Below are 25,483 nucleotides of genomic sequence, written 5' to 3' on the forward strand. Positions count from 1 at the left end.
GTATTTACAAAGTATACTGAAATTTTTTTTGTGTGATTCCAAAACAGATCAAAGAGGACATATATCAATTGTTAAAAAAAAAAGTGTTTACTAAATGCAGATAAGTATTTCTGCATTTCAGTACACACCCTGTTAAACCCTTATAAATTCCTGTGTGGACCTGATTCTCACAGAGCGCTCCTGAAGACAAAGAAAGGAAGTGTCTCCTGAGGGACAGCACTTAACTGACAATCTAAAAAGTGACAATTTAATCTAACAATTTAAAAAAGTGTAATGGAAAAAAGCCTGTTAAAAACAAAACTGAAGACGTGAGACACACTTGTTCAGCTGTTCTACCTGCTGGAGACAATAAGCACAATGGACAGACCCTTGATGCGGGAAAATTAGGTTACAGAACACTTTGATCTCCTATCTCCACTGTTTGATGCAGCACAACATTAATATACAATAGGGAACTTTTAGTTAGTGACAGCATGGTCCACACAGCCCACTTAGTGCACGACACATTGGTGTGCTTAAGAAATCATACCCCCCTAGTGCACATGATTGTTAGGTGTCGACGGGTCCTCAGAAAATAAATCCATCACAATTTGTGGAAACTACTACACATCCCAAAAACAGGATGTTTCTAAACACACCAGGGAAGCTACAGAGCACTCATAACTGTTCATTCCCTTTTCCTGGAGGAAGATTGACTTGATCTGAATGCCCTCTACAGAAACAAGCTCAGAGTTCTGTTAGGGGAGGTGGTGAAGATGCCCAGTACATCTCCAACCTCCTAGAGGAGAATGAATTACCCCCTGACAGCTGTGGAGAGTGTCACGTGGTTACAATGGAGAACAGTCTCTGATCTGCAATGAGGACGCATCAGTCTGAAAAAACCTCCACTCCCTGCACAGTCAAGAGACGATGGAGGATACAGCCCTTGAAGTAATTCCACTGATCCTGTGCTAAACAGTTTGGGTTTTTTTAAAAGATAAAGGGACCTGTTTTTAGTCCCTCCCTTTCATCCCTACCAGCTGTAGCTCCACAGTGATCAACACAGCCTTATGGCTGTAGTAAATCCAGTGGCTCCAGGAAGAGGCACAGAGAGAGGGTTTGGCAAATACAGGCTGCTGGGGATGTGGTAAAATCATCTTCATAAATTCTCTCCCACAAGAGACAAACTATTCTCAAGATTGCACTTATTGACACAAACTAGCTTCAGGACTTGACCCATAAAAAAAGATACAGTAAAGAGGTGTGTCAGAATATGGAGCAAGAGTAAAACAGAGCTTAAAATATTGTGTTTATGCTGTACAATGTTGTCATGAATGTACCGTACTTATTAAAAATTCATGACTGCCCTATTTGAGGGACTATATATGTTCTGTATGGTGTGTAAATCAGAAATGAACATTTTCAGCATGTGAAAGAAAAATTGGGTCTGTCAAAGAGCAAATCGTGTAATTCACCCAAAATATCTCATTCTGCAAAATAAAAAGAAACTCCTATGGAAAAGAGTCACTTTTTAATACATCTGGCTTGCAGCTTGGTGACATTCACGGAGCAAGTTTTCTGGAAAATTCTGTTAATAATTGGATTTATACTTATTTTTCTAAAAAATACAAATAAAAAATATGTAAAAGGAGGCTTTCCTTTAAGCCAGTCTTTTCTAAATTAAATATACTTACAGATTGCTTAAATGCATTTAATTGCTCTTGCAGGCTCTGGGCTTTGTCAGCCTCTTTTTTCATCTCATTCAAATTCCGTTTGAATTCTGTGAGTTCTAAGCGTAGTGAACGGCGTTCCACTTCTGCTGTATGCAGCCTTTGTGTAAATTCAAATATTTGCTTCTGCAAGGACGCTATGCTTTTCTGTTAGTAAACGGAAATAATTTTATGTGCTATAAAATGTGCTATTTTAGCAATAAATCAATAGTATTTAATATCCAAGCAAATTAAATGAAGCTTTCATTCTGCATGCATCCACCAACACACTAACACACAAAGAGCACTATTTCACCTGCTGTTGTGGGTCATTGAAAAATTCCTAAATACATACATACATAGAGTAGATATTTGGGGAGAAGAAGTTTAACTGAGTTTCTGCAAAAACATAACATGTATTTTGTATTACCAAAGTACACTGGAAGAAGAGAAGGCAAAAAAAATTTTTTAACAAAATCATTAATCTTAACTTCAAAAGGGGTTACAAGATGTTCTTACAAAGAAAATTCAATTTTGACAGAATTTAGAACAGAAAAATTATTTCAAGCTTAATACAACCAAATCTCATGCCTTATAATTCTTTAATTTTATATTGAAAGATGTAACCGATTCAGGGCCAAATCTTTTCAGGTGTAAATCGTCATTTAATTTGTATACAAGTTAGTTAAATTAAAGTCAGCTGTGAAGCTCAACCTGAAAATGAAATTAGCATCATAACTATTTTGAAAGCTCTACTATAATTATTCTGTGAAATTTTATATATATAAATCAGCAAGAAATACACATACTGTAATGGGTATTCTATCACCTAGTCCAGCTTTTAGTGCCTGTGCATTTATTTTATGAAGTCCACGAGCCAGTCTTTGAACCAAGGAGTCCTTCTCTACATATGTGATGGTCCTGCTGCTATCCACTGCTATAGTCTCCATTAGTACATTCAGTTTGTCCATGAGTTTTGAAAAAGAATTCCTGGCTGCACTTATGAGTAAGTGTCCACAAAGCCAGGAATTTGGATCTTTAAGAAAAAAAAAAAAAGAAGAGAGAAATACATATTTTAAAAGTAAGTTCTTTCTTATTCTCATTTTATAAAAACATACATGTCTGAATAAGATTGTTGGGAATGTTGCCATTGACCTAAGGGAGGAAGACTCAACTCACTGGGCTTGAGCCTTAAATCTTTTACATTTATATACATTTATATACATTTTTAAAAAAAAAAGAATTATGTTAGCACTCAGACAATGCTCTTATTCCAATCAAAAGGAGTCTTCCCCAAGTAGAGAATTTGGCCCAAATTCTACCTTCAGATAGGAAGTGCTGCTTCTACTGACTACCACTGGAGTTATATGTACCAACATGAGGGCAGAACTTGGCCCAACAAAAATAACTGTTTTGTTAATATATAATTTTTCAAATAATTCTATGTTCTCCTCCAATACTGTATTTTAAGTCCTTTTTCTTGTATAGTCCAACCTTTGGATTAATAAAATGCAAATGTTTCTGATGCACACAAATTACATACTGTATGACAAATATCTTTGCATGTGTTCACACATTTGACAGCAGAAGGTAAATAACTTTATTGCAATATTTAAAATGCAAATGTATAACTGATTTTCTTCTTTTTTTCCAGCATAGTTGTCTAAATAATTTGCTGTTTAAAACTAGTGAGGCTTGGTACCTTAATGCCATACTATTTATATTCTGAGACAAGAGAATATAATTTACCTTATTCCAAGGCAATTAAAATTTTACAGCTACAATTACTTATTTTCCCACAGGATTTTGGTAATCATCCTTCTCATATAATGGACTTAAGGCCCCAGCACACCCAACATGTCCTGCTTACTGCTAGATTCGTCAGGTCTGTAATTAATAATTGTGTTTAATGTTGATAAATAAAATTGTCAGTGCTCCTTCTACTAATTGGTATTCCAGATAACGGTTAATAGGTTTATTTATGCCTTAATAAAAGTCTTGTAATTTAGTTTTCCCTCTGCTAGGCAGGTCTTAATCTGTCATTACTTGTCTTATGATACTATCAGTGTAAGATGACAAGCATGGAGGAACTTATTTACATTCAATAGTACACCAGATCTCCTGTTGCTGTAGTGAATTAAAATATTTTCTTTAAAGCACAAGCAGAAAAAACAAAACAGCTTCTTTAAAACAAAGAATTCTTCTTTACACTATAAGGATCAAATCAAAAGGTTCAAACACATAGAACATGAAGACTTTTAGAGCATTCTTTACAATGGGTACCAGAGCATTATCGAAATTATACAGGTAGAATCAACCATAAGTGAACAAAGAATATTATAGCACGTGATCAAATCAAAATACCCTTTGCATGATAATGTATCTACATTGCACCATATTCTGTCGTCATATGTATTGTAGCAATTTGAAATGATGGTTTCACTTTAAAAAATAAAGATTTTGTATGCCATCAGACTGAATATGTAGACTTTTGATTTTGAAGATTAGCACAGAGAAACTTTGTTTTTATGCTCCCCAAACTATCAAAGCATCACTGTGACATGTCGTTCCATATTCTTTATGCTTATGATATGAATATGACATACCTGAAATATATTTTATGCAAGATCGCTATGTGATATATCATTGGAAAGGTTATGAATTAGTGAATGTGATTATCCAATTTGTATGCCAGTATCATTTCTGTATCTGAAGTTAGGAATATTGACTATGTATCTGTATTTCAATTATGCTACTTTGGGTGACACCCACTGCTAACACTTCAGGAACAACAATGGAAAAGCCAGACAGGGCGGACGGCCCATCAGCGAGGACAATAGACTGGGAAAAGCTTGGCCTTCCTGTGGTCGCTCCATACTGCCACTGACTCATGGACGCTGTGATCCTACAGAGTCGGGTGGTTTTGTCACCTGATACTAAAACATTACCTGGGACTTCCTGTAACTGTCCAATGTAAGGGAAGGGGGGGCAAGTTTGGGAAACAAAGGATTCCCGCCTTATGTAAATCCTATTTAAGGGTGGGCAGGAAGGTAAACAGGACTAATCCTGTCCATGGCCTGTCTGCCCAAGAAGAAAGACTGCAAAAAGGAAGGCAAGGGGGGAGTCCAGACTGAAACAGGGGTCTAGTCTGAAAAGGAATATAACTGGAACTCTGAATCACAGAAACTTTGCAAACTGCCTGCAACAATATCTAGGGTGAGAAATACTATTTGTAACCAATTTCTTTAGTGAAACTAGCTTAATTTGTGTGTTTGATTTTATTTGCTTAGTAATCTGCTTTGTTCTGTTTGTTACCCCTTTTTACCACTTAAAATCTGCCTTTTATAGTTTAAAAAATTGTTTTGTTTATTATTAAACCCAGTTTCTGTAATTTCTAACTGGGGGGGGGGGGACGGGAGGTAACAAGTGTGCACACCTCTCTCCACATTGAGGGAGGGGGCAAATTTCATAATATATCTTTGGGTCTGCACTCCAAGGGAGGTGGACATCTGAGTGCTGGAGCAAATCCCTGAAGCTGAGTCTTCCCAGAGCTGATCCGCAGCTGGGTGTGGCCCTGCCTGTGTGTATGTTAGAGGAGGTTTTAAGAGCCTGGCTCAGCAAGACAAGTTAAAGGGGGCCCATGTTAGCAGAACAGGTAGACTCAGTGGTACCTCAGCACATCAGGTGACTTCCCAAGGAGTCCAACCCATCACAATCACCTCTAGTTAATTTTTAATGAATAATGGTTTTGACTAAAACACAGAAATGTTTTGGCGTGATTTACTGACTGTTTTGCAAGGAGAAAAGAGAATACAGTGTAATTCCATAAGGTATTGTATTCTTCTATGTCTATAACAAGTGGAAAAAGAACATATACACTTTAAGTACCTGGCCACAGACTATCAGGGAATTACAGTAAAAGCAATAAATAATTTATGTTGTGATGAGCATGTAAGAAATGGCTTCCACAAATAAAGTTACAGTACAAAGAGCAATCAATTCTTTATTAAACAAATGAAGCAAAAGGCAATGAAAAGCGGCAAACCTTCCTCTCGTGACAGGTGGAGGGAGAATTCTGTTTTGTTTTGAGTGAAATAGAATAAAGGAAAGAATAAACTGATTAATACTATAGAGGAACTGAAATATTCGTATTAAGCTTCAGCAATTCAGTTTATGTTACAGCAGACAATATCTGTATTTGTTGCTTGGTTCCTCTGAGTGCTAATGAAGTACAATTTGTATTAAAAAAACAAAAAAAAACAAAAAAAGAGAAAATGCACTTTACCGGCCTTTTTAAGTAAATCTAAAGATAAACCATTCCAACCCTATACTGTTAAGACTACATGACTAAATAAGGACAAATCTATTAGGAAAACAGGTTTTATAGGGAAATGTTTATAAAGGAGAAAAACTCCAAAATTCAAATTTAAAAATAAAACAAAAGCACACATCAGTTTGCCTTCCTTTCCCACACACACAAAAACAAAACAAAACCAAAAACAAACTAAAAAGCACACCTCCAAAAAAATCTCAGTGTTGCCTGAAAGCTTTGGATTCAGTCCATTTCCTTTACCTCAACCCCTCCCAAATGACTGCAATTCCCAATGTTGCCGTCTTTTTGACTTGTCCATACTTACAAGTTTCTTAAAGAGACCCTGCACATTTCTCCTGTCTCCTGTGTATGTCTGGCTGCTTCAATGAAGTTTTGAATACTTCTGTGACTTTCCCCTTTGCAGTGTACCCTGAAGTATATTTGGAAGAGGAAACCCAGAAGTGCATAAAGATATCAAATGAGCCGCTGCTATAAATATAAATAGGTTGACCAACTAGATTCAAAGTTTCAAAAGTTCCTAAGTGACTTAAGAGTCTTAAGCATTTAGGAGCATAAATCCCTTTGACTGTTAATGAGAATTAGGCTCATAGATGCCTATGTTCTCTTTTTAAAATGAGAGATAGGCTCTTAAGCTGCATCATTTAGGTGCTTTTGAAATGTTACCTCTGATTTTAATTTATTTACTTTTTTTTTTTTTTTACCATGCCAAAGTTTCTTGAAAGGTTTCTTTCACTTAGATAAGATCAAAAGTCTGAGTCACACATGAGCAGCTAGATGTCAGGATACTCTGAGGGCAAATTCAGTAGACACATGTGATGGGAATCAGAAAAGCTGTTGTGACCATGAGACCAAATATTTCCACATGGTTCTTCGCTGAGGCCTTCTCATGCCTCTTTTATTCTGCCCATGAATTCTACAGTGTCTGACTCTTAAACAAAAAGGATTTTATCTAAACAATTGCTAGCAGGACTCCTATATATTCCAGGGATTTGAGTAGTATAAGAAAGTTAGTGATTTCAGCACCTCAATGCTGATACGATTTATCTTTGAAATCCTTTTTAAAGTGCAGTCATTGATCAGCCAATTGTCCAGATACAGGAATGCATGCACTCCTGTGTAAACGGCTCCTATGCATTTTGACATACAGTGCAATCCAAAAGGCTTGAATTGGCAGTGTTGGGATGTGAATTTGAATTACTGGATATCAGGATGATCTGGTGGACAGGGCATAGAACTGGAAGTGAGGAGACTTGGTTCTGTTCCTGGCTCTCTAGAGCCCATTTGCTGTTTGATCTTGGGTATATCACGTCTCTACTCCTCAATTTTCTTTACTTTCTTGCAGTCCTGCTTCCTCACTTCTGATATATTTAATTTCTGTCAAAGAACATTTGTGACTATAGGACTACCAGGGAGAAAAGAGCAATGAAGGAGCATAAGAACATTGCAAAGAGTCTAATGTTTCCTTGCATATGCAAAACAATTAATTTGTGTAACTCCATGCCACAAAATATCAGTGAAGTCAAGAGTTCCCCAGGATTAAAAAAAGATTAAACATTTATCTGATTAATGAGAACATACAGAGTACACTAAAAATGTTAAAATATAAGGGATACAGAAACCATCATGCTTTAGGTCATTAGCAAAATACTAACTTTCCAGGGTAAGTAAGAAACTTCCCTTGATGACAGGTTATTCCAAAATTGTTCATTACAGGGATTTCTGTACCTTCCTCTAGAAGCAACTGGTGCTGTCCACTGTCAAAGACATGACACGGGATTACACAAACGCTGGGCCAGACATGCTATGGCAATTCCTACGTTCCCATGCCGAACACATCAAATATTAAAGCCTCTGGTGATTAAGAACTTTCAGCTCATTGTTTGCAAAGCACAGCTGGGCACAGCACCATGGGACCCAAGGTCCTCAGCTGTGGTTGGAAGGCCCTAGGCACAACTCAGAAATGGAAGTGGCCTTTGTATTCCTCTAATCTTGGCTGTGTTCTGCAGCAGTCCAGTGCCTAACACAAATTTGAAGCAGCCTGAAGGCTGCTATTATAACAGTCAGTGCTCTACAGGATGTACGGACACTCTGACCATGACCTCTTTTCTCTGATGGCAGGGAGGTAGGTAGCAGCCACCACGGTATCTCTATTCTTCTTGAGATTCCACCATTCAAGAGAGACCCTCCAAAGTTGGACGTGACTGGTTTAGGACCACTTTGCACTGGTGAAACAGTGTAGTGGCCGGAGAATGGCTTAGGCACATAGCTCATTTGGAAATGTAGCCTTTCAATCAGCATTGGTTAGAGCATTCAGGAAGAATTAGGTGTTCATTCAGGGTGTGCTCTGAACAGACAGGTCATTGTTTGCATGTCTCTTAGTTATGTCCAGCTCTCAGCGTTATATTAATCTAAGTGAGACTTTGAATAAGTACACCTGCTCCGTAGTACCATGACCGATGATCAAATGCAACGGAACAATTATGTGCCAGGTGAAAAGCTAACTTATGCACATCTTGTGTGGTCTTCTAAGCCAGCGCTGACTGACAATGTGACTGGTTCTTATACCAGCAGAGGCCTTTCAACATAGCAATCACAGATTGTATGTCTGAGGTACAAGCTTTCAACAAACCAAAAACTATCACTTGGCTGTAGGCTTCATTATGAGGCTACAGAGAAAATAAATACTGGACCTATGATGAAGTCCACCTTGTGTTTGACACGTATGCACAGAAATCAATTAAAATATTACCAGAAGAAGAGACTCCATGGTATTGCACCTGTCCAATACAAAATCACCAATTCCACAAACATCTTCAATGTCACAATGTCTCATACTCACATGAAGGATGAGTTAACCACATACTTTGCAGGAAAAATGTTCCAGCATATGAACAACTCTAAAGAATTTCATTGTCGCATAGCTTAATAAAGCTGCTGCCTCACACTGTTCAGTGGAGTTTCTTAGCCGTTTCCAAGAGGAGACTGACTGTCATAAACAGATAGTTAAGGGTTAAAGTCTCTTTTACCTGTAAAGGGTTAACAAGCTCAGTAACCTGAGGAACACCTGACCAGAGGACCAATCAAGGGACAGGATAATTTCAAATCCGTGTGGAGGGAAGGCTTTGTCTGTGTTCTTTGTTTGAGTTGTGTGCTCTCTTTGGATCTAAGAGAGGCCAGACATGTCTTCAAGTTCTCCTGGAGTATTTCCTACTATCCAGTATAGTGAGTATTAGAAAGGCGAATTAATCTTATAATTTAATTTCTACATTTGCAATTGTGTGTTTGCTGAAGGAAATTCTTTATTTCTGTTGCTGTTACTGATTATTCTGAGGAGGAGGGAGGGGGAAGTCTCTCCAGTTTTTATAAGTTAGACCCTGTATTTTTGCATCCTGGTAATACAGAGATAGTGTACTTTTTTCTTTCATTAATAAAATCTTTTCTTTTTTAGAACTTGATTGATTTCTTCCCTTGTTTGGATTTTCAGGGGAAGGGGAGGGGGGAAAAGTGAATCCCTCTTTGTTTGATTCAAGGAGTTTGAATCAAGGTATCTCTCTCCAGGACTACGGAAGGGGAGGGGGAGGTGAGTCCCTCTTTGTGTTGAGTCAAGGATTTGACTCGGTGTGTAATCTCTCCGGAGCAGGCTGGAGAGAGGGAAGGGGGGAGGGGAACTGGCTTTCTCTCTCTCTCTGGTGAGATTCAAGGGGTTTGAATCTGGGTTCCCCAGGGGAAGCTTGGGGGACAGGCAGTGTGTTATCCACTTTAAACGTAACTGGTGGCAGCGAAAACCAGATCTAAACTAGGATTTTAGTTTAGAGGAGTCCATGCAGGTCCCCATCTTGGAACCCAACAGCTCCAAGTTGGGGAGAAGACCTATGACACTGACACTAACATTATTTTGCATGCCATCAATGCTACAGAGAGAGAGAAGGTCTATTAAACTCCAGATTTTTGCACAAAACACAGGTTCTAGTGTTCTCTGTGTGATGCTACCCAAGACTTCTGCAAGATTCTGTTTTTGTGCCTGCTGCTGGGGAACAGAATGACTTGTATATCCTTCAGAGATGTATTCCTGTGACACGGACCATGAAAAGCTATTAGGAATCCATGCCCTTTCAGGATCATAGGTGCTGGAACTAGAGATGCTGGGGGTACGGGAGCACCTCCTGGCTTGAGGTGGTTTCCATTATACACAGGGTTTACAGTTTGGTTCAATGGCTTTCAGCACTCCCACTATACAAACTGTTCCAGCACCCCTGTTCAGAATGTGACACTGCTCGAATGTTGGCTGAAAAGGCCAAATTACCTTACTGGAAGGCATTTGATTCAGCCTCTAAAGACTATTTCCTCACTCTGAAGCTGCTTGGAATGGCTGAGATAGTCACTGATGAGGTCACAAATGCACTGGAGACATTCATATGGATAGTTCATCATTAGAAGACAACATTAAGATACTTGCAGAGCTATGCTGGTGGATATTTTCCAAGAAGCAGACAGAAAAAATTACCACCAACGAGGGGAGCATTTATACCTGCTATCAAGAGAGAAAACTGTCAAGCAATGGAATGGCTCAGGAATGATTGAGCACATTCAAGCCTACCTTCCCCTGTTGAGCATGGATGGGTCTGGGAGGAAGGACCAGTCACACCAGTTATGTGTGAAATACCATGAGCTCCCAGATTAATCCTTTAGCCAATCAAATGTTTTTGTGCAAAGACCAGAAGCTCATCACCCTGAAAATATTTGGCTAGCAACCTGCCTTGTACAAAGATGTGCTATTGGAGCACTGATGAGGATCAGTGTGACAGTATGTCTAGCAGTGGTTTGATGCCCTAGATAGAGACAACAGTTATGATGACTTTGATGAATAAATGTTTTCAGTCTTATATGTCAACAGTAATTTACCCAGGATTACCAAAGATCAATGTCTTTTTTTATGTAAGCAATGCATCTCTGGGTTCGAGTATAATTTAAAAAAAACTTTGATTTTTAAACATTTTCTCAAACATATATCTTCATAGTTGTTTCAGGTTTGTCATGTTTGGTACCATTGTGGTCATGGGAGATGGGGCTTTTGGATAATACCTAACTTGACCCATTTCCAATGATGCATCATCAAAATGTCCACCAACCAGAAGACCCAGGGCTGGGTAGGCAGCAAGTCCCCTCTTACCACACCACAGAGGGTGAACACCATTGAAATTATGATTCTGTAGATTTTTCCAACACAAATTACCTTTCTATAGCTAGCTGTTCACGGAATGAGATTTGCTCCCAGACTATCAGGCTATATCTACAACTTTTTAAAAGTAGTTTAAATACAATCAAATTAATTTTCAGAACCTTCTTATGAGGCTGTGAAATGTTGTTATTCCCATGTACACAGATAGAATCATAGAATCATAGACTTTAAGGTCAGAAGGGACCATTATAATCATCTAGTCTGACCTCCTGCACAATGCAGGCCACAGAATCTCACCCACCCACTCCCGTATCAAACCTGTGTCTGAGCCATTGAAAATAGATGAGGCACAGGAAGGAAGGTGAAGTAACTTGCCCAAAACCACACTCTGAGTCAGTAGGAGAGGTGGGATTGAACTCAGGAATTACTGGCTTTCTATACACAAGATTAGTTTCTCTGAATAGGCCAGTAGTAAACGTTGGCTGCTTTTGACCATTCTACAATTAATGAGATTTAAGGAGTTGTCTTACGATCATCTTTAATTAACAAATGTTTAGTGCAGTTGAGAGCATCTACCAAAGTAGCAAGCTACTACTTGTGAGTCTCATGCACTTGTACCTCACTAATATTAGGGAAAGTGGTCACTTTATCTCTTTAATATTACAGAAAGAATTTCAGAACTACTCCCTAATTTGAAACTGCATAACTTAGATCGATCCCCCCCAGGGTAGACCAGGCCTAAGTAAGCAATTACTGCATTGTTAGGCAAACAAACAAAACATATAGAAGCCAGATTTAAACTAATGCTAAAAGGACAGGAAACATTAAATATGCGTTATATATTAAAGTTAACCCTATCATATTCACAGCTTCATTTTGTGATACAATCTTAAGTAACTACTGCTTTTGCTATTAAGTATTCAGAAGTACTGACCACATGTGACATAGGGTTATTATTTACATACTACCACATGTGAGCATGCAGGGCTGGCTCCAGGGGTTTGGCCGCCCCAAGCGGCCAAAAAAAAAAAAAGCCACGATCGCGATCCGTGGCAATTCAGCGGGAGGTCCTTCGCTCCGAGTGAGGGACCATTTGCCGAATTGCCGCCGAATACCTGAACGTGCCGCCCCACTCAGGAGTGGCCGCCCCACTCAGGAGTGGCCGCCCCAAGCTCCTGCTTGCTAAGCTGGTGCCTGGAACCGGCCCTGTGAGCATGTATATGTGGTGTGGATATGTAGATGCAAAAGCATCCAAAAGGAAAAACACAAGCACAACTACCAATAAAGATAAAGAAAATTTGACTCCCCTAACAACTTTCTACCTCCAGAAATTTGAGCCAGAAGAGAAGACATCTGAAGATATAAAATCCTCAGTAGGAAATCACATAACATACCACTTTTTATATTCTCTACTACAACAATATATTTAACAATTACCTGTTTTGCTAACAACTTCCTGTAATTCAGCCACGGAACTGATTATTGCAGCAAGAAGGTCAGAACTAGTAAACCAGTTGAGTGCTTGAAGACAGTGGATTTGTTCCTTTTGGTGTTCTGTGAAACAAAATGTAATAAAAAGTAACATTGGATGAGTTAGATGGTACACTACAATCTTCAGTTGTTTAAGAAATGGATCAAAATAAAGTTTACACAAAATTCATGCCAGGATTCCACTTTTCTTTCAAGAAATTTTAGATGGTGTTCACATGCACTATGCCACCTTCAGCTGTTAAATAGGAAAATAATTATTTGTTCTTTTGTTTATCACTCCCTCTGACTCGGAGAAACCATAAAATGAGTAAATATGTTTTTGTTTACCTTCATACTACAGTAAATGTACAATGTCTTTACAGTTACTGTACTCTGCAAATGAAGATTTAATAATCCCATACTAATACTATTTTATTTTTAATAGGAAATACACATAACGTAGATTAGCACTTTGGCTTTTTAATCAGGACCTTTTCTCTGGATCTCTATTTGTTTGGAGACTTCACAGGGCAGTGAACCAGGTAGCATAATACTGAAATGTTTGCAACTTCTTTTTCTGGAAAGGGAATATAAATCTATCACAGATCTCTGATATTATATATATATACACACGCAGCACCACCTTCTTTTTCAGCTATTCAATAAACAGAAAATATTTGTATTTGGGGGAGCCTCACATTCAATATGTGCATACAAATATTTTTTCAAGTCAAGTCAGCATTATATTTGTCTTTACACGTTATTATTAAACAGATAAACAAATAATACATAATAAGTTAAGCACCAACAGTGCAATCTGATATAACATTATAAAAGAACAAATCAATTATCTTACTTGATAGATTATGTTTCCCCTTGGCCTCTCCTATGCAAACTAGGATTCCTATGCCTTCTTTGAAACCATCTACCCAGGAGAAAAGAGAGCTACTTGACTGTCCCAAAATTTGAAGTCTGTGTGCTGCCAGAACTGCAATAACACCTTTCCGGAATACATGTATCATGCCTTTGAAATGCTTTTTCTTTATCTTCGCTTCATCCTGCCTCTTTTCCTCTACATCAGACATAGCATAGACCAGAGTCCTAATTTCCTGTTTGAGTACTTCATAGGTGTGGACCTGATCCTGGAGAAAGTCTCTTTGTGTAGATAAGGCACATAATCGGCTGTACAGAGGATATAAGGCACCACTCATGAGTGCACAGGCAGCCAGCAGAGATGTATGTTCCTTTTGTGTCTGTATTAATATACTTTTCAACTGTGAATTTTCATGGACCAACTGCTCTCGTGCTTTTTCAATGACAGAACATCTTTCCTTGGCTTTTTCTGCAGTTTCTTGATATTTCTGTAAAGATAAAAGTGGATTTAAACTAGAGCATAATTTTTAAAATAGAGAAATATCTACTGAACTCTCCACTAACTAAAGGTGAAAGAAAAGGCTTATTTATTCCATTTTTTTCCTCTTCTGTTCAGATCGAATATGGCAGTGATTTAAATAAAAGAATCACAATAGAAATGATCATATTCAGGTATGTCAACAGAATTAGTTTAACTTTTCTCTATCTTTGGAGGACAATCATTCAGTAACTATGGAAGCACAACAGTGTTATAGCCATAATTTACCATGCTTCTCCAACAAGAATATGGACTCCAATTTTTAATTCTCGTTATTGTGATAGAAGATAGCATAGTATCCTCAATCAGCTTATCTGCGAGCAACACTAGGTCCAATTTTTAGAAAGAACAACTATGTTGCTCTTCAAAGTAAAAGACAAGTTAAATGAGAAGAAACACTTATTTTAGTATTTCTACTATGTAGAAATGCATTAACTGGATTAATTTTATAATTTAATTTACAGGATTTATTGCATCAGTATTCTACTTTAAAAGGAAGTTTGTTCATCTACGAAGTCTTTTGGGACTACTGCATTATTTACAGGACTTATTCTGCAAGAACCAAATACTAGCTGATAGTGTGTCAGGAAGGCACTAAAAAGGTAATTTGGATTTGGAAATCAATTTATGGTTCCTAACCCTCAGAGCTGACAGGCCAGCCTTTAAGTAAGCACATTTAAAGTGCAATCCCTATAGGTCTATGAAATACCAGCACTGGAATCGTGTACTCTGTTTAAAACTTATTTTTAAAATTTTTCAAGATGAGAAAAGGAACAAAACCTAAAATCTTTCAAATATATTGTAGAAGTATAGAAATTATTCTTTAACCATAAGCACTGGTTTAAAAAATGAAGCTACATCTGTTTTCACTTTTACAATGATTTTTAATTGTTTCTCTCTTACTCTACATTGTTTCTAATATCTTCTTAGAAACTTAAAAGTACATTTTTTTTGAGAGAAATAGCAGGGTTAGCTCCTTTAAGAGCGGCGGGCTGACTTCCTGGAGCGTATGAGCTTTGAGGGATGCCTTACTGGGTTAAAGAACTCTGTGAACTTCAAGTTCATTAACAAAAATTAGACACTCCCCTGGAGAGTAGAACTCTATTTTATCCTATTTCTTGCTGGGTCCTTATCCTTTATGTTGGCAAGAAGACAGATTGCAAACTAGAGACTTAATGACACTTGGACTTCAAAAGGTTTCATTGTATTTCAACTATTTTATTTTTATATCTTACAAAAGTTACTTTTGATACAATTGCAATATAGCAAAGTCCTCAGCTAGTTCACCTGCTTCTTCTGTAAAAATCACGCTTCTTAATAAAACATGCCAAACCAACAAGGAAATATTTTCTCTCCCTAGAGGATTTTTTTTCCTTTCTTATTTTGCAAACCTTGTTATATTTCTAATAGAGCTGAAATTAAGATTCCTCTTTTTGTTAATAGCTTTAGGTTTTTGTTTCTATCCCAATATCTTCGCAGATATCAATGCATCTAAAGCCATAACATATATTAGTTGTAGTGGAGCCCACTAAAATAGTGGGGAAAAAACAAAAGCAAACACAGTTAATTACTCACAGTAATGGATATTAGGAAATCACAGGATATTTCTTACAAGTCTGCACACATTCTGAAGAAATGACATTTCTGAGACAAGGGAGTACATTCCACATATTCATTAGGTTTCTCAAAACAGACATTTCCAAATGTATATTTTAATTTCAGATTGAAGGAATTTATTGGCAGACCCTGCTCAAGGTCAGAGGTGACCCTATGAACATCAAAATGGAGGACCTTACTCTTCCCACAAAAGCACTGGAAGTTACATTCATTTTAAGTCCAGCTACCAATGAGGAGCCTGAGGCATCCTCTAACACATCTACAGCCATCCCTGTTTGCTAGTACTCTGTGACAAGGCCACTTCGAGAGGTTCTGCTCCGCAGAAGAACACTGACCCTTCTTTAGGGTTGCCAGGTGTCCGTTTTTTATCGGAACGCTTGGTTGAAAAGGGACCCTGGTGGGTCCAGTCAGAACCGCTCACCGGGCCATTAAAAGTCCGGTCCATGGTACAGTGGGGCTAAGGCTGCCTGTCGTGGCTCCGTGCGGCTCCCGGAAGCAGTGGCATGTCCCTGCTCCAGCTGCTACACCTTGTGGCAGCCAGGGGGCCCCAGCCCGGAGCACCCCTCCTGCACCCCAAAGCCCTCATCCCTGGCCCCACCCCAGAGCCCTCACCCCCTCCCGCACCCCAAGCCCCTGCCCCAGCCCAGTGAAAACGAGCAAGTAAGTGAGGGTGGGGAGAGTGAGCAACGGAGGGAGGGGTGATGGAGTGAGTGGGGGTGGGGCCTCAGAAAAGGGGCGGGGCAGGAGCGGGGCTTTGGAGGAGGAGTGGGGCAGGCCAGGGGGCAAGGCGAGGGTGTTCAGTTTTGTGTGAGTAGAAAGTTGGCAACCCTAACCTGCTTTCTAATTACATCATCTAATTAACTGAGAGCAACAGTTGTAGAGTATTATCTAGCAGCACCCAAAGACCCCAGTTGGGATCAGGGGCCCTGAATGCTACAGGATGAGGACAGCAGCACTGCCAGGTGTTATTACAATACTGGCACAAAGCTTCCAAATTGCACTGTTGTATTTTAAAAAGCCAGTTCTTGAAATCTTACATTGCACTTTGAAAGGCTTCCTGCACCAATGCAATACTAACCATCCAAAAGTCTCAAAGTAGCATTACTCATGTTGCTATACAGCCACAGCTGTCAATTAATCTGATGACCTCATCAAAAGATTTCCAAGGTGTACCTCTGTGCAGAGACAGTTCACAATGTTATATACTAATACTGATACTGCCTGCAAAATTAAACACAGCTTGTAAGTCCCTTATTTAAACTTTTAAATAATCTTCAGCAGTGAATGTCTGGAAGGAAGCAGGGTGAATATCAAATGAGCTTAATGATAATTTCCTATCTCAAAGCGGTCTTGCAAGGCTTAATTCATTAATGTTTGTAAGGCACTTTAAGATCCTGGGGTGGAAGACACTATACAAGAGCAAAATATTATAATATTTTTCTGCTGGTGTCAGCAGTATTCTCATTTTGTGCCATTACTACTTAACAGTGTTTATTTCTTTACTTGAAAAAATAAATCAAAAACAGTCATCATTTTTCTCCATGCAAAAGAAAATGTTAAGAGTCTAGCATTCATCACTGAGATACACAGGAGAATATATACAAAAATCATATTTTAAAAAGGCCTGATTCCCAAACATGTTGGGTCAAATTCAGATCCAGCACCAATTTCCCTAAAAATGCAAAAGCAATGGTGCAAAAACATGGCTAAGAGCAACCCTGCATTGTCAATGTCCAAGGATACAGTCATGGAGAACCCTGAGAACTGTAGACCATGGTCTGGTTCTCTGCTGCCTTACACCTTGTAGTCATTTATATCTGCACAAAGTGTGTGTAAAATAAGCAACCATTCTGCTATGATAGAGGTTTAAACCCACTCCAGACAGGTGTGACTACACAGGATGGAGAAGAAGGAAAAACAGGGCTCAGGAACAAGAATTCACACCCTGCATTTACCTCTTGTCCTGCTCATTCATAAATAGGGCCTTACCAAATTTACAATCCATTTTGGTCAATTTCATGGTTATAGGAGTTTAAAAAATAGTAAATTTCATTATTTCAGCTATTTAAACCTGAAATTTCACAGTGTTGTAATTGTAGGGGTCCTGACCCAAAGAGGAGTTGGGGGGGGGGCAAGGTTATTGTGGAAGGGCTTGTGGTACTGCTACCCTTACTTCTGCGCTGCTGGTGGTGGCGCTGCCTTCAGAGCTGGGCAGCAGGAGAGTGGCGGCTGCTGGCCAGGAGACCGGCTCTGAAGGAAGAGCCACCACCAGCAGCAACGCAGAATTAAGGATGGCAAGTATGGTATTGCCACCCTTATTTCTGTGCTGCTGCCTGCAGAGCTGGGCCCTCAGTCAGCAGCCACCACTCTCTGGCCACCCAGCTCTGAAGACAGCAGTGTTGAAGTAATGGCGACATGGTATGGTATTGCCACCCTTACTTCTGCGCTTCTGCTGGTGGGGCACTGCCTTTAGAGCTGGGTGCCTGGCCAACAGCTGCTGCTCTCCAGCCACCCAGCACTAAAGGCAGTGTAGAAGTAAGGGTGGCAATATCCCGATCCCCCTAAAATAACCTTGCGACCCTCCTGCAACTCCCTTTGGGTCAGGACTCCCAATTTGAGAAACCCTGGGCTCCCCCATGAAATCTGTGTAGTGCAGGGTAAAAGCACATAAGAGACCAGATTTTATGGTCCGTGATGCGTTTTTCATTGCAATGAATTTGGTAGGGTCCTATTCATAAATTGAAGACGACATCCTGAATTTGGCATAACACAGCATTTCCCAAACTTTTGAAAGCTGAACTCCCTCTCAGGAAAGTTCAATTAATCAGGTCCCCTTTCAATCATACCACATCAGCAGGACAGTTGAGGGGGGTGAGTCAGGGACTGCATTGGCACTGAGATATAGGAACCTCTACCTATAAGTAATTGACTTGAGTCCCATCCAAGTTGGTAAAGAAAAGAGGAAAAAAAACCCTAACACTTCAGTCTCAATAGAGAAGTAAAAAGCTAAAAGAGCAAAGAACCATCTTCTCAACACGAAGTGGACCATCCTGGTGAGGGTTGAGGCACACTGGCAGGTCAGCGTGTGTAGCTTTCATCTGCCCAGAGAGAACTTGAGTTTCCAGAGCTGACCATCTTCAACCTTTCATAAAAACACTAAACTTCAAGCTCAGTGAACATAACTAAAGTCACAGTTATTTGTTTCACTGTAGTGCCTGAAACAAAGGGGACTATTTCACTGTTTAACATTGTTACCGCTACTACTAATTTGCTCCTGGGTTCAGAATTTATATACTTAATTTCATTCCACAGTGAATTCAAATCACTGTTATTCTACAAACTCTCAGAAGGGGGGGGGGGGTCATATTGGAAAAAGCAACTGGGGCTCTATGTAATTCTACAAAGAAATCTATCTTTTCACGGTATAGCTTTAATCTCTTCCAAAAAAAAAAAAAGGAAATCCAACTGCAGGATCTAATTAAGCAATGCATTTCAGGAATGTTTTAACAGAAAGTCATTCATTTCCTAAAGTAAGTAAAAGTTAATAGTAAAAGAATACTTAAAATAAAAAAAATATATACCAAATTCCTAAGCAACTTTAAATATTTAGTATATTATTTCTGTATTTAGAGTTCCAAACCAGTTTAAAGAAAAATGTAGACATTTAGAGCTTTCTGGAACAAGTACAGTACCTGTGCCCTTGCATGAACTTCCCCAAGGAGTCCTGAGTACTGCTGCTCCAACTCCTTTTTCTGTTTCTGCCAACAGCTTTCCTGTGCTTTCATCTGCTCAGCCACTTTGTTAAAAGTGTCTTCCTGGGTCTGTTGAAGTTCCCTCATGGTATCAGACTTGTTCTTGCAAATATATTCTAGATGAGATATCTGCATCATAGGAATTTTAAAAAAGATTTATTAAACAAAAATGCCCCTTTGCGTTTGATTTAAATCCTACTTTAATGAAAGATTCTTTTGGCAGAAGACCTTGAATGCATTTTCTTCAGACAGCACAGAAGTAAAAAGCTAAGCATGTCATAGATCTCCTGCTTCATATCTGTCTTTAAAACCCACTTCTTCCAAAAAAATCCAACCTATGGTGATCTCATCAATGTTGTCATCTCTATACACTCCTGTAGCTGAACAGATGCCCAGGTTTCATTTGGGTCTGTGTCAGAATTCTTCTGGACAGGAACCTTATTTGTTTTGAAATGTGCAGAGAACATTTATGGTGCTATATAATTAATAATCCTAGCACAATAATCATACAGCAAGTTAAGTGATAATGAAAAATCAGAGGTTGCATTTTTATGTAATGTTTTATTTGAAAACCAAAGCATTACTTGTATTTTCTGAGTATTAAAACAATTTAAGAGAGCTTTACTGTACACATGATGCCTCTTTTCACAGGCAAGTTTGTTAATTTTATGATGCATTTCCATGAGCAGATTAAGGGGTATAACTTAGCGATCGATGCTTTAGCTGTGCAACTTCTATTAAAGCTAAATGGAACTGTGTTTTCATTCAAGAATGTATCTCAAATAGGCATGCCTGCATTTTTCAATACTGAATTTAAACGTATGGTCAATATTCTTTTCTATACATTGTACAGAATTGCAGGTGAAAAATCTCTGCTAAGAGATGCAGCAGACAACACTGCCTGTTAAATTCTAAGAAGCTGATGTGCCTGAAATATCACTGAAAACACTTGCTGGCCCATCTCAGCTACTGTACAGACGCTCCCCGATTTACACAAGCATTCCATTGCGGAACGCCTTGCGTAACTTGAATTTTGTGTAAGTCAGAAACGTATACCCAAGAATTATGCAAACAAATAAAAAACCCTCCTATTTCTAGCTTATGAAACTTTTTCCATAAGTGCGGATTTGCGTAAGACGGGTTTGCGTAACCCGGGGGGCGTCTGTACTTAAAAACTACCAGTAATTTTGTTGTTGTTGTTCTGTTTTCTCTGAAAGGACAAAGGAGGTGTTTCCTCCACATTTAATCTGCATGATCCACATCTTTGTCTAACCAAACCCTGTTTATGTTTTCCATTGACTGCTGGGATATTTACTAATAGTGGCAGAGTCAAAATGATTAACTGTAAGCAACCCTGTTCTTGAACTTGAGCCAAGAGAGAGTGTTCATAAGTCCAACAGATGAAAAACTCATGAAAGTTTTTCCCTTCTTGTCCCTCAAGAGCAAATGTCAGCATAACCAAGATCTGGAATCTTTCTTCTAGACCACAGAAACATAGTGCTGACCCGATCAATGGAGCCAGAACATGAATGGAAATCCTTAGGAGCAGCATATGTCTGCTGAGCCAGTTTAATTTATTGTAACAAAACAGATTTCTGAAAAATATGTTTCTTTTGAACAGACTTAGCCTTATGAAATATGAAATCACCCATAAAAGTATTGTGTCCCCCCCAAAACAATTTTTTTTTATAGTTTTTAAATTCATAATGCTGGTTCTAAATGAATTATATTTCAGACTATAAATGCCATAACCAAATAATTATATTTTTTAAAAACAGGATTTTGATTCACAAGCAAATGGTTTTAAGATGATGCTCCTGTATTTTGTTTCTCTTTTATGCTAAGATAAAGAGTTGGTTTATTAGTATAAATGACTAAGTTCTTTGAATTGCTTCATCAGTAAGATTAATTTATTTTCTTTTAATTAGGTCCCTGTGGCTAATACTGGCTAGTAGTATTAGCATGTCCTGCACAGAAAGTGGAGCTTAGAGACTTCATACAGACTTCAGTCACATTTACATGCCCACAGCAATGGCATCAAACTGAGTTGTAGACAAGCCATAATTACTGGTATTGAATTATTAACATCCAAATTCTTTTTGAAATAAGATGAATGTCAGTCCCTTTTAATGATACTGTGATGTGGACAAATGTCACTGAATTTAATAGAGGTATCTGGCGCCTGAGGACAGTTACCTTCTCATTAGCCCTGCTGAGGTCTAAGATCAGGGCATCAACATTCTCCTGCAAGATTGCACAAAGCTCAGGCCAGGAGAATTTATCCAGGATGCCTTCTGGTTGTTTTATAAGCACACAGCCTGCTACCAAATGCTGATATAAAGTATGGAGGAAAGTTAGCTTCTCCTGTGAGACACAAAAAGAAAAAATAACTGTTGTATATAAATATTAGACTAGCTTTTGACTCTAATATTAGACTCTACAGAGATACACCATGCACACAAGTCTTGTGTGTTCTGTACACATCTGAAAAGACAGAATTACTCATATTCTGAAATTCTATTTCAATTTCAAGAGAACCATTCTTAATGTGTCCAAATTCATTAACAAAATCAGAAGAGAAAAAGATTTTGTAAACTGAGTTTAACTAGATATAATGTAGAAATACGTATTTCCCTACAATCCTCATGATAGTAAATACCATGCCTGTAATAAATATTTACAGAATTGATTCCTTCATTTCTTTAACTAAGTATATGAAATTATTGTGTCATTTTACAGGTAACTAATGTTTAAAATCTCTCCCCACCACCACACACACTTATTCCACTGGACTGAAGTTCTATACAAATTATACCTGCTTCCAGTATATAGCATAACATAACATGTACAGTATATATTAACAAAAAAAGTTAATTAGCATGGCAGCACAAAATTTGACTATACAAACACCAAATTAGATTATTTTTAAAACAGAAGCACATTTTTTAAATAATTTGATTTGATGTTTGTTCTTTTCATGGATTATATGTGAACACCTAACTGTACAAAACAGGTTTTTATGAGCATCAGTTAAACTCTACAAGCCTGATCCTGATCTCATTTACATTGGATTTTACACTACAGCATACTGAATGGACTTCAGTAGTGTTAGTACTTATTCACACCAGAGTGAGATCAGAATCGGTTTATGCATCTATTTAGTCCATCTATGAAGTCTAGCAACTTAAAATTATGACAAATCAAAGATGATTCCAACACCACAACTAGGGCTCTGATCCAAAGCCCATTCAACCAATGGAACAATGCCCACTGAAAGCAATGGATATTGGATCGGGTACTAAGTCAAGAAATCATGAGACTTCATGAAGGTATTAAGGACTCTCCCCATCTCCCCCCAACCCCACTTCCAGTGCAACTGCAATTAATACTGTGTCTTCTCCAACTACATTTGGGTACATTTTGTTCTTTCTAATTCATAAGATTTTTAAGCAATAAAACATTTTATAAACTGTTACAACCTAATCTTCTACTGCCCTGGGAACAGTTTAACCATGTCACCATTGTTTCCTTTTTGCTTCGGCTGTGATAAACCAAGCATGATAATCAGCCCTTTGGTGAGAAAAAGAAATCCCAAGTCCCAGAATCAACTCACACATGTTGATCTCAACCACAAGTAGACATGCTGACTTTACAATACAGTCAGGCTTCTAGTTTCCTTTCCTTTAATCACTATCTGATGTGTAGAACAATTCCAACTGCTTCATGTGGACACAATTTAAATCCCAGACTGTAAGAAGAGTGGAAAGAATGTTTCCTTTTTACTCAGTTTGGCATTTGTGACCATAGTTGCTGGAGTAATGAGCTCAATATGTAGAACAATTGAGATAAAGAATATGATTGATATAGCTAATGCAGAACTATTTTATGTGGAGGAAATTAAAAGGAAGCAATTATTAAGATCAGTAAACCACCAAAAGAGGAAATCTAGTTTTGAAGTAAAGCTTCATGAAGCAATTACCACATATAGCATACCACAATCAGCTAATACACAAGGTACTAACCTGTCCTGTAACTGTTGTTCTTCGAGATACGTTGCACATGTCCATTCTACTTCAGATCCTTGCGTGCCCAGTGAACCAGAATCAGAGATTTTCCCCTTAGTGATACCTATTGGGGCAGCACATGAGCCCTTAGGGCTTTCACGCTGCTGCATGATGGTAAAAAAGGGACGAGGCCACCCCCAACCCTCCTTAATTCCATCTGCCCACATAGAAACTCCAATATAGAGGGAAAGGAGGGTGAGTCGCAGAATGGATTTGTGCAACACATCTCAAAGAACAACCGTTACAGGAGAGATTAATAACTCTTTCTTCAACTGATTGCACACAGGGCCGGCTCCAGGCACCAGTCCAGCAAGCAGGTGCTTGGGGCGGCCAAGGGGAAGGGGCGGCACATCGGACTCTTCGGCGGCAGGTCCCTCGGTCCCTCTCAGAGGGAAGGACCTGCCGCCGAATTGCCGCTGAAGAAGAAAGCGGCGTGGTGGAGCTGCTGCCAATTCCCCCCCCCGCACGATGCTTGGGGCAGCAAAAACCCAGGAGCTGGCCCTGATTGCACATGTCCATTCCATGCCATGTGACTCACAAGCAGTTCAAACTGGAGGTGAGTTTCAGAACAAGGACTGAAGAACTACTAGTCCAGTGTGACAGGATGCTGGGCAAAGGCTTGCTGATTCAGCCCCCTGTCACCCAGCTCCAATTTAGGGCAATAAATTAGAGCTGGCTAGATGTAACCTGGCCCTAATTTGGGAAGCAGAAACAGCTGCCGACTAACTAGCCTGAGGCTGTATAAAAGCCTCAGAGGAAGGAAACCAGGAGAGCGGAGAGTAGAAAGAAAGTGAAAAGGCAGGGAGTGGAAGCAGGGAGGTAGCTCTTCCCTCCCTCCCTCCCTGCTGCCTGCAGACAGTGAAGGGACAACTGTACATGGTGAAACGGTGGTGGAAACAAGTCTGTGAATAACCTGCACCAGTGGTTGCTAACCCCAAGGTCTCAGAGTGACTTTGTGGCAGGAGGGACTTGCCACACTCTGCTACATGTGGGGGCTTGTCCGGGATCCTGTGCCAGAGCAAGTGTTTGGCAGCCTGAAGACGGAGGAGACCCTGCAATGGCTGGTCAAGCAGCAGGAGGAGGTGCAGAAGGCAATGCAGAGTTTTCAGCAAGCCCACCAGCTGGAGAGAGAGGCCTCGCTCACCTGGCAGGCAAAACAGCAGAAGAGCCTGCAAGACTTCATTCGGGAGCAGGACGGAACCCAACAACAGGTCTTGCAGAAAATGGTGAGTCCCGCGGGAGGGGATGGCGTTTGGGCGCCGGGCTTAGGACTGTGTAAAATGGGCCCGACAGATGACCCCGACGCCTTCCTAAGCACATTTGAGAGGGTAGCCTCTGGGGCTGGATGAGACAGGGTAACCTTGGCTCTGCGACTAGCTCCCTACCAGCCAGCAAAGCCTAGGCAGCCTACATGGCCCTAAGTTAAAAGCAAGCCAGGAGTTATAAGGCAGTAAAGGCAGCTGTCCTGTATTGGGTGGGGCTGTCTGCAGAGAAGTACCACCAAAAGTTCCAGTCAGTGAGGTGGATGGGTAGTGGGGGGAGGAGTTGCGGCTTCAGGCATTTGCCCAAAAGTTAATGGACTGGGCCACCCACTGGCTGAGGCCGGATGCCCAGACAGCGGGGGAGATTATGGACATGCTTGTCCTAAAGCAGTTTTAACAGTCTCCCTGAGAACATAAAGATGTGGGTGAGGAGGCACCAAGAGATTATGGTCGAGTCAGCTATAAAGCTTACGGGTACACAGAGGCGGACTTCCCCAGGAAGCAGGAATGACTGAGCAGGGACATGGAGAAGGCCCAGGGAAGGGCCAGGAGAACAAACGGGAGGACACCCAAGGGGCTCCCACAGGGTCCAGACCAGTTATCTGCTGGCGGTGTGGATGACAGGGACACAAGAAGGGGGACTGCCCGCACATGGATTGTGGGGTGGAATAGAAGGGTAGGTACAAACAGCAGTTTATCAATCAGAG

At 39.6% G+C, this 25,483-nt stretch overlaps 1 protein-coding gene across 5 annotated transcripts in view; it reads right to left on the reverse strand.

Annotated features, from left to right (window-relative positions):
• Positions 1-25,483, reverse strand: part of CCDC171 (coiled-coil domain containing 171) — a 204,713-nt gene that overhangs the window by 102,391 nt on the left and 76,839 nt on the right. For all 5 annotated transcript variants that reach the window (XM_045021612.1, XM_045021613.1, XM_045021616.1 and 2 more), the window contains 6 exons: positions 21,647-21,814; positions 19,391-19,579; positions 13,527-14,031; positions 12,638-12,754; positions 2,498-2,724; positions 1,674-1,856 (listed from right to left, as the gene is read on the reverse strand). In XM_045021612.1, coding sequence (XP_044877547.1) covers positions 1,674-1,856; positions 2,498-2,724; positions 12,638-12,754; positions 13,527-14,031; positions 19,391-19,579; positions 21,647-21,814 — 1,389 coding nt within the window. The remainder of the gene's footprint in view (positions 1-1,673; positions 1,857-2,497; positions 2,725-12,637; positions 12,755-13,526; positions 14,032-19,390; positions 19,580-21,646; positions 21,815-25,483) is intronic.

The sequence above is a fragment of the Mauremys mutica genome, chromosome 6 (assembly GCF_020497125.1).
Source record: "Mauremys mutica isolate MM-2020 ecotype Southern chromosome 6, ASM2049712v1, whole genome shotgun sequence".
NCBI classification, from domain to species: Eukaryota; Metazoa; Chordata; order Testudines; family Geoemydidae; genus Mauremys; species Mauremys mutica.